The sequence below is a fragment of the Pempheris klunzingeri genome, chromosome 22 (genome assembly GCF_042242105.1).
Source record: "Pempheris klunzingeri isolate RE-2024b chromosome 22, fPemKlu1.hap1, whole genome shotgun sequence".
NCBI lineage: Eukaryota > Metazoa > Chordata > Actinopteri > Acropomatiformes > Pempheridae > Pempheris > Pempheris klunzingeri.
In genome coordinates, this window is record NC_092033.1 from 9,716,843 (window position 1) to 9,727,532 (window position 10,690).

General features: G+C 42.5%; 1 protein-coding gene across 1 annotated transcript in view; it reads right to left on the reverse strand.

Moving 5' to 3' along the window:
- LOC139221843 (protein O-mannosyl-transferase TMTC2-like) overlaps positions 1-8,151 on the reverse strand; it is a 53,627-nt gene extending 45,476 nt beyond the window's left edge. Inside the window, exon 1 of the mRNA XM_070853786.1 lies at positions 7,993-8,151. Within this exon, the coding sequence (XP_070709887.1) occupies positions 7,993-8,075 (83 nt within the window). The 5' untranslated portion in view covers positions 8,076-8,151. The remainder of the gene's footprint in view (positions 1-7,992) is intronic.
- Between the last annotated feature and the right edge of the window lie 2,539 nt (positions 8,152-10,690).

Below are 10,690 nucleotides of genomic sequence, written 5' to 3' on the forward strand. Positions count from 1 at the left end.
ACAAGGAAGGACAATGTAAAAGTAAACAAACCCATATCTTCTCCATGTGATGGCGTGAGGAGTGATTCCAGACATAAGGGTGGTATAACTATTACAATTATGAAGTCACGTATGCTTGCTGCTTGAGGAGAAGAGAGGAATTCACAGAAGTTTAAACCAACGGTTCCATACGATAATTGTCAAAGATTTTAGGATGTTCTTGGTATTGTACATGCTGCCTTTCATATATCTCAGTTGCATTGGGCAGCAGTTACTCCAAACTCTGACTATGATGATCTGACTGTTTGAAACCCGTCAAAACTCCCTGCATAATACTATACTGAGTGCTACAAAAAAGATGCATCAAACCAAATGACAGTGATGCAGAGGATGGAGTTGGGGGCTGTTTAACAGCAGGGACACTGACGTGGGAGGAAACCTCAAGTCTTCAGCATGTTCTAAAGTCAGAAGTTGGCAGATTTTGTTTATTATGACAATACTTTTCATAAAATGTTTCTGATTTAAAAAAAAAAAAAAAATCTGCATGTTTCAGTTTCCCTTTCATTATGAGGAACAAGCCATGCAAGTTCATCGGTCTGCCAGAGGACTGTTTTTCCTGCCCCTTGAAGGATTGTAAAAGCTGGAGCACATCCCAGCGCAAGAAGATAGGCTTTAACATTTCATCCTCTGCCCTCAGCACATCTACTGCCGTTTCTTTCCTTAAACACTGAACCAGGCACCATTATCAACCCAAAGGGGAAATTCTAATTCACCCCATTCAATACATACTGGGTTCAAGCCTCCATTTGTGGCTTTAAAGCAGTTTCAAAGCCATGACATCTGCAGAGTCAACCACTAAGTGCTTTCGTGAATAAAATCTGCTAGTAATCAAAATGGGACTCTTTGCTCCCGCCTTCCTATTGTTTGACTGATTGTCCGCCGCCACCACCGAATCTAAGGAGGGTAAGGACTACAAAAACAAGACATCAATAACATCATAACTCTTTTCTTGGCCAATGAGTAAGAAAATATGGTGATGCTTAAATACATTGGGATAGTGTAAGAGATGGTGACATCTTTTCTTTTCACCACCAAACCACACTTTTCATGAGGTTTGCCTGTTTCTCCTTGCAAACACTTAATTCTTTATGTACGCAAATCTGGTTAAAAGCCTCATGCCCAAAAACCCATCTTAAATTACTATTCATAAACACATTTTTCATCAGTTTTACTCACCACATTGTTCACTTTAATTCTCTACGTGTCTTGAGGCGGTGTTTCTCATTTCTAAAATGCTTACAGTGAAAATTCCTCTTGACAGACATAAGTGTTTTCACCTCAGCCGTATTTCTTCCTGCACACACAACTCAGTCAAAGAGATTTCGCTCACTCATTTCATTAACTTACTCTTTCCCTCAATATTTATCTGCTCCAAGCGCATACTGTAACTTAAACAGCCTCAACACAACTAGGGCACATGTTTTAGATAATGAATCCACTAGAGGCACAGACATTCCTGGCATCATTTATATCACAGTGGGCAGAAACCCATCACCAAGTTAGCCTTGGGAGCGCCAACCCATGAGAGATAACTATTATGAGCAGCTATCAAAAAATAGAGATGATTCAGAGATGGCATGGGTTGTTTGAATGGCACACAATCAGATACATGCACAAACTGTTTGTTAGGACAACATATTTACAGTTCATAGGTTTACAGAAGGGATTTTTCATGAAGTTAAAAGTATCTAGCCTCTGCCAAAAGAGGAGGAACACGTCTTCCTGTAACCCCAACTACATGTGTCTACTTGGCTGGCTAACTTATGAATGGACAGACGACATTAAGTTGGTTTTGTTTGGAGTTGGAGGGTATGTGAACCCTGTGGCTTCACTGTGAGGACTACATTGTTGTATGTTGCTATTGAAGCTAAGCTTTGGATGATTCCTACCATACCTTCAAACTATTGGATATTGGATGTTGTTGTAAAACCACATCTCCTTTTCTATTTGTTCATCTTAAAGGGTAACTGCGGTATTTTCAAACCTGACCCTTAATTTGACTTATTTTGGGTTCAAAATGGCTTGTGGGTTCCAAAAGTTTTGCAATTGGTCCGGTAGTAGTAGCCGAAAACTGGTGTCGAAAAAGCTACAATGGCTGGAATGTAATCCTTTGGGCAATAGTGTAAGATCAAAATATATCCACTAAAAGTGATTGTGTTTGCCACTGACAGGCTCAGATTGTTACTCAAAGTGTCTGAAAATATTGCAGGAAGGATCCCTACAGAGATAGACCTGTAAGATCCTTTTGGTTTAACCAGACACAGCAATTATATCGCTCGATTCACAGCCACCAGACTCAATTGACAAAAAAAGTATTTTTACCCCGAAGTTGCTTGCTGACCAGTGTCTTGATCTGTTAGTTTGTTTGCATAATTGTGCGACTTTGGTGTTTTAAAGAGTTAGTTTGCATACAACAATTTTTGTGTAACACTCAATAACACAAGCAAACTGACTGATCAAGCCAGCAGTTGACCAGCAACTCCTGTGTTCAGCGATTTAAAATTATTCTTTTTGTCAATGGAGTCTGGTGGGGTTGAATGGTGCATTTGAAATGCTGTTTCTGGTAAAACAAAAAGGATCTTACTGGTCTATCTTTGTAGGGATCTGTGATTTGTCAGTGGCAAAAACAAGCACATTTATTGGACGTAGTGGCACAACAGCCCCGATGGATCGCATTGCAGCCAATACCGCCTGTTTGCCGCCCTCTCTCTGTGATCTATTGCAGTGGTTCTCAACTGGTCTGGCTTCGGGACCCACCATCGCCCCTTAATGACAAGCCGCGAATCGAGGAAAATGTTCAACTTCTCAAATGTATTTAATGAAAAGATGGAGCAGCTTGAACACGAGATAGTACAGGATATCACAGTTTAAGTTTATCATTAAGTTTAATGATAAACCAAAACGACCAGCGGGTGGCGATGCTAGAGAGACTCTCAATTAGCTGCATTTTAATTTAAACCAAAAGGTGCATCTTAGGGACACAAGGTTTCAAGAATGTTACTGTAACTGTAGCTGTGATAAGCCTGCATCAGTGGATCCACACTGAACAGCCCTGGATTAATAATATTCAATCAGTAGCACTTCATAAACCATTGATCAGGAGGCTGTTACAACATACAGAACACTTCAGTAACTTCAGCCTGTTTTAACAGACTCAACAGTGCTTTCATGCACAAACAGGAAATAAAAAAGTGCAACTGCTGAGAAGTATTTTGAAAAAGACTCAAATTATGTAGCTTTAGCTGAGAATAATCATTCACTGAATCTATGACAACCAACACACAGCACTGTGGAAACAATTCAGTTTCTTCAGAAGCAGCTTTTATCCACAAACTCAAAATAAATTAGACAAAAAGTGCAATTCAAAAAGATTCAAATATACAAAATTAACTTTCCCTCTGATTACCTCATCAGTAGATACTGAAAAACATTGTGCTTTGAAGAAAATTAAGCAGCACTCACTTCATCCTCAGGTGAAACAGCTCGCTGCACAAAACTGAGGCTTTTGTCCTCCTCTGTCCTCAGTGTAAGAAAATCCATATCTCACGTAGTCGGTGTCGTACCTGCGTTTTGCTCAATTAGCAAGAAAACAAACTTTGCGGGTCTTCTTCTATACTGTGAAATGGCGGGTGTCAATTAGCATCACAGGACATTATCGCCACCTACTGTTAAAGGAGTGTGAATAGACGGCAAAAATCCCCTTCAGAATAAAAGGATTTTTTTTCTTAACATTTTTTTTCCCAGGCAAAGGCCCGCGACCCACTTTTGGGTCGCGACCCACCAGTTGAGAATCACTGATCTATTGGACCAATTCTAAAAATGTTTGTACCCCCAGCCATTTGAAGTCCAACATATGTTCAAATATGGTCCATGTTTAAAAATATCAGTTATTCTTTAAGCCTGCTTTAATTCTATTTTCTTCTTAGCCACTTGGGGGCAGCGCAACAAGCTATAAACACAGCACTGATATATTAACACCTTATAAAGTTGATATGGTGAAATAGTTGGGAAACAGTTGCCTGTTAACACATCTCCAAGCCATCTAGCGAATGTAAGTCCAATAGTCTCTCTCCTTTTATTTCTGGTCTTGTCTCCACCAACTCCTGGAGGAAATATCTGGCTGTGTAGCTGCTAAATGCTCCAACCTATGCGCTAACCTCACCTTACATGATAAATGATAAATATAAACTTGTGCGACATAAAACCCTGGCAGTGAGTTAACACGAGCTAACAAGTTAGTGGCCAGAAACACTATAATGAAAACTGGCCTTCCGCTTTAAACCGAATTTACTGCTTCTCTTATCTCAGTTGATACGAGCATATGAACATTCCTGACACGATAATGCTCTTAATTCACTGAGCAGACTTCCGCATACTTGTAACATGTAGATCCAAACATGGGTCAACTATCAGTTACATGAGGAACAAAATGAAGGAAGAAAACGGTTCTCTAATTTTTTTTTTCTTTGACTGTCTATGGAGGGTTTCACAGAGATATCTTTCATATTTAGGTGCTCCAGCGAGTTAAACAATACGTGCAACATTAACATACATCAAGGCAATTCATTAGCACTTCTATTCAACACACCATGGTTTGAACTATGATGAAAGGGCACTTCTTAAAGACAGTCCCATATTGATGCATTTATCGGTCAACCTCAGAAACCAAGCTAGAAAAATAGCAGATGTTGCAACCGCCAGACTCTGTGATCTTCTGACTTCATTGTGGCGCTTCTCTGGAGTCACCACTCTGCGTTACCTCTGTGTTACTTGTGTGGCATATCTTAATTGTTTAGACCCTTGCACAGGACAAACAATTTCAGATTCAACAGTTTACAGTTGGGATATTTCAAATAGAGATTCAAACTTAAATCATTCTGAGAACGTCCCCTCAGCAAACCCAGCCACTCACCCAGAGATGAAACTGTTTTGCTCGTCTGAAACAAAGAGGGAAGATGTTTTCCCTTCAATCCCCTGAGGGACCATAATGCATTTCTGAGTTACACACAGGGACTGTGACGTGATTGGGGTCACAGATGTTTTGGGATGCGCCACTCTGAACGCTGAAAGCCACTTACAGTGCACTTAATTATACAGAGTCGCTTCTTTCATCTCTTGTCCTTGCTTCACTTTGGGTGTTTACTTATAATGTCCTTGTCTTCCTAGCAAAGGCTATTTCTGGGTCGATTTGTCACAAGGTGTTGTTAAAAACCAATATCACTGATATGTCGGCATCAAGTGGAGCCTCATTTGTTAACCTGTCAAAAGCCTTGATGATGAGTATTCAAAGGAGAGTTCGGAGGTGACAGTAAATATAATTTTCAATCCAGGACCGCTACTCTTAAGCAATCAATCTAACAGCCTTTGCAAACATGAACTTATCAGCACTGCGAACGGCTTGTTTAAAAGAAGATTTAAAAAAAAAAAGTATTTTCCCCCTGAATCAAAAATGGCCTGGCTCAAGTCCTCTCCCAGCTCCTGTAAAACTTACTCATTTCACACGCAGGGGCTTTTCATTGGGATTACCGCTGGCCAAGAGAGCGCTTGGCTGGGCCCTGAGCAGTGCCCGGGAAAAGCACTTGACATGATTGAAAAAGCAGAGACGAGCCAGAACATCCCCGCAACTTGGAGCGCCTGAACATACAGGAGTTATCTGCTCCTCCATCTCGTCTTCGATGGTAAGAACCGCATGTGACATGCAATGAGAATTTGATTACGGGGTGAAAGGTCAGATAAGATCGTCTCGGCTCTCGACGAGGCAGCTTAGAAAGTCGAAAGCAGAAGAGCAAATTTGTCTGCATCCAAGACAATCTTTTTTCGACAAGTCCAGACCAGAATGATTAGTGCAACGCTCCTCCGCTTCACTCTTTCTCCTGCCTTAACCTTTAGCTCATAACTCTTTTCTAACCCCCGGGGGAAGGGACCGAGAGCACACGTCTCTTGACCCCGAGAGAGGACGCCGTTTGATGAACGACCAGGGAAAATCAGACCTCTGATTGGTATTCAACCTCCTCCATCTGAGAGCGTTGAACCAAAACGCCAGTGTGTGTCCCCCACAGTGCAAATTAGGGCGGTGACTTTGATAGATACACAGCGTTGGCGGATACTGAACTTTCACTGAGGGGATGGAGTGCGATCGTAGGCTGAAGCGGGCAGGGGAGCGCTGCAGGTAATATGTCACCGAAGGGGCTTTCTGACAACCTCGCAGAGCCACGCTCACATGTACAGACGAGGCTGATGGATGAATAGCCGCGGGGCGCTTTCACAGATACTTGGCAATACCTGCGTGATGGAACTGGAGACGGCATACGGAGCTCATTTCTACCACCGCTCCACGTTTCTCCACTACCTTCACCTCCACACACAATCTGTCACGCTCACACATAGCACACCGTGGGGTCACCGGTGGTGCTGAAAACTAAAGTGGGGGGATCTTTGACCTTTACGGGGTGTCTGGAGATGCATGCCAGACAGAGACCACTGCCTGAGCTGTGGACGAGTGAAGGCGACCTGTTCACTGTCTGCTCACTCTTTTAATCCCACAGAGATCTACCACATACCGTGCATATCGGGAGTTTTTAAATCTGTGATTTAATACTTGATAGTGGAAGTAGGTTAATTAATATCAGTTTTGACAGAACTGTTGCTAGAGCTTAAACCTCTCATGCCCGTATAGACTATTTCAGAGTCAGTGAAGGACTACCTGTTCTTTTGTTTGAAACACAACGGGTATGTGTGTGAGAGTGAGAGAGAGAGAGGGAGATGACAGTGTGGAAGTCAAATTTCAAATTAACATCGCTTTGCTTAAGAAAGATGTATGCCGTAGGGCTGAAATGATTAATGGATCGAGAGAAAAATGATTGACCACTATTTTAATGTTTTTTTTAGGTGAAAATGCCAAATACTCTCTGATTAGCTGCGTTTCTCTGTTTTATATCACTTCAAACTGAACTCTGTGGGTTTAGAAGACATTTCAAGGCATCACCTCGGACACCAGGACAGAGTTTTTACTCCTTTCTTACATTTTATACACCAAATGAGTAATCGACTGATGGTTACGACAATATGCAGATGAATTCATGATGTATGCTTTTCTCTTTATCATCTCCTGACCCCCCTCAGATTTGTCTTGGGACACCATGGAGGGTCATGACCTCCAGGTTGGGAAACACTGGTCTATGTAAATCTCACTGAGGTACATTTACAATAAATTTACAATAAAAGTTTCTTGTGATGATCGTAAATTCCTGATCAAAGTGATCTTTTGTCCACCTTCCCTTCACCTCTACAGTATACCTACATCTCTGACCATCAGGGCAGCACAGGTCTACCCAGAATGCCCCTACACAGCACGACAGTGTTGACATGTTTATTCATCTTTGCAAAATGATGAAACTCCCAGTCTAAATAAGCTTTGATTCCCCCGAGGTGCAGGGTGCATTGTTATAACAGCCACGAGTGCTTCATCAACACAAAGAGCATCTGTAAGACTTGATGAGGCTGCTCCAGGTTCACAGCGTGTTGAACTTCACCTCTTTTTCTGTTAGTTAGCATGGGAATGGACTGAGAAAAACAAACACCAGGGTTTGTTTTGTCACATTTGCAGAATGTTTTATGCCCCTGAAAGAATATAACAAATAGACATAAAATTAAGAGCAATAAAGCCCAGTCCAAGTTAAGGGAGTGCACCACAGCAGGCATATTTTAGTGATATTACTACAAGCAGGTCTCACTGCACTCCCCCTCATTCTCCCTGTCTTTGAGCCTTAGACTACAGCCGACAAATAATCAGTGATTTATTACAGGCTGCGGACAAAAGCACATGCAAACGTGCGGGCAGACGCAACGACCCGTCTCCCCCCCCTCCGCTTCCGTGCGGAGGTAACAGGAGGAGATGACAAGTGGAGCGGCGGATGGGGATGTTGTTGGCTGCGCTCGGTGGTCGGAGCCTACCTGTCATCGTAGCAGAAATCTGCGTCCAGCGTGTTCAGATAGAGACCCACAGCCACGGCGGTGCACACCAGCTCCGTGATCATCTCTCAAAAGCAAAGTGGGAGAGGAGCTGGGATAGAAATGACTGGAATCAGGTTCCCGCTCTGTCAAGTCTCTGTGTTATTGTGCTCTCAATTCAGCCGCTCGGCACAGCGGCTCTCCAGACAACGCAGGGCATTTCCCATGACATGCAAAGTGTGTCAAAGTTTGCCATGTTCCCTCTAACCCATGGTGTTGAGAGACGCCTCGGGGGTGTGAGGAGGTGACGCTATCGCAGGGTCAGGCTCGGAGCTGTGCGCATTTCTGTGCTGCGGTGTCCTAGCTGTGCGCATCTCTCCGCTTTGGCAGTGGAGAGAGCCGAGCGGGGGAGACGCATGTGGTTTTCAGCGAGGCTGAGCATGCGCACTGGGCACTGGGCACTGCACTGGAGGAAAAAGGTGGAGGATGTTGGAAACAAGTGACTGTGTGTGTGTAGACATCACCCATAGACTAGAATGAGAATCATTTGTAAGAAAGTCCATCGTTTTGAAAATAACATTTTTGTTCTATTGGTTTAAATCAAAATAAATACTTTGTCTTTGTGGTACTTTATTTTCGGTCATACTGCATGTTGACATGAACAAAATCAAACATAAAGTAAAAGTAACAAATCCAACAAACTGATGCATCAACAGAAATAATAAGATACAATATTCACAACTGCCAAAAATATACGTATACATAGAATAAACATACAGTTAAAAAACTATAATAGTACAATGTAGTGTAATGTAATAATTCCTCAGCAACATCATAGTCACAGAATTCAGTGGCTATTTTACTCTGTTTTAATGTCTGATTTCCTGTGAAAGTGTCACAGTAACTTGCTGTGGAAGTAATGTAAATGTAAAGTAATGTAAATAAAGTAATGCTAGTAATACTCTAAACTTAGATATTTTACACTTTGTTCAGTTTCCGTTATATGCTGGGGTGTTGGGATAAACAGCTGAATTGAGCCCGCTGCTGTAGGCATCACATTATGTCATTCTAACCCCAAATTAAACATATTGATTAATTTACTATACACCAACTCCCCCACCGTCTCTATGGAGCAGCTAAACTGGGGGAGTGTTATTGATGAACTGTTGTACCTCACCCTATGGTGAGGATGCACATGGGCGTCAGTTTGGAAACGTGCAGCCTGGTCCTGCTGACTACCAGCTGGACCGACGCCTGTCCCTCAGTCGGGGGCTCCAAGCAAAGAAATCCAGTGCAGAGCAGCGGAGAAGGAAAAACAGATGGCTGGAGAAGGATGTATGGAGAGTACAGGATGATGGGGGAGACAGTGACGGAGCATTGCAGGCTGAGGATGGAGAGTCATTTGTAACAGTGGCATCCAGCGACCCTGATCCCAAACAAGGCTTGACTTTGACCTCACGGAAGCTGTTGGACTATTTAGACAGACAGGCTTCTGTGTTTTTGTACATGAGACTTATGTTGGGGCGCTTCCTCCTCTACAGCATTCATCAGTGTCCAGACAGAGCCTGTGATTGAGCTGTTCGGGGACACTCGATCCTTTTGACACTTTATCTGCAAAGCAAGATTAAAATACATCCTTTATTGATGCTGGTTTTGTCATTATGGGGGATATGTACACCAACATTATCGCGACATGCACCCAAACAAACACGTACTCACAGGAAAAGACAAAGCCCACAAGATGCACACTGCGCTCTCGCTCTGCCCCGCAGGGACAGGGGCTGCTCTGTCTCGCAGTCGTCACAAGTGATTAAGGGATTAGCTAAGGAAAAGAGGGAAAATATTCCTGTAGAGAGAATAAACAGGCCCAGGGCAAAACAAACACATTACAGGAGAAGAAGTGTTTACTCCCTCTGACTGATTACCTGCTACGTCCTCACCGCGGTGGGGAGTAATGAATATGTTGCTTGCTCTTTAGGTGTAAACAGGCAACAGTCCTAAATAAACCGGTTTTAGATGCAAGTCTCAGGGAGCAGATGAGGGCTCTGGTAAAAGGATGATGGGGAATCATTCGCCATGCGTGCAGTGTTTGCTCTTTTTTATCTCTACATATCAAAAGTAAAGTCTAAATATTTGTCACATTTGATGAATGAACTTTTGCTTTTTTTTCATTTCCTATTTGGTTTGTTGTGTTTTAGGAAGTGACAAGCTTATAATTTAAAGCGCATGGGTTTTCTCATTTAAACCACATTTTGTTTGGTTTATCAACAAAGCAAATGCGTGCATATTTTACTTGACAAGTGTCCAAACTGTTCTTTGTTGAGGCCTTCAGCGAAGGCCTGCGTGTTTTGAATGAGTATTTGCAGCTGGTTAGCTTAGCTTAGTGCAAATGTAACTAAATCTGCCCACCGGCACTTCTGAAGCTCACTATTTACACATTATATCCCATTTGTTTCATTTAATCTGTGCAAAAACCTAAATGTAAAAAAATATTGACCTAAGGAATAATATTGCAGCTTTTTACCGTGAGCTTGCCGTGTCCCTGCTTTCACTCTTTAAGCCAAGCTAAGCTAAGCTAACTGGCTGCTAGCTGCGGCCTTAGCTCATGCAAATGAGAGTAGTGTCTCATCTTAAACTGTGTTCAGACATGAAACGAAGCACATTTTTTGCCTTGTGTCATTTTATTTTTAATGTACAACGT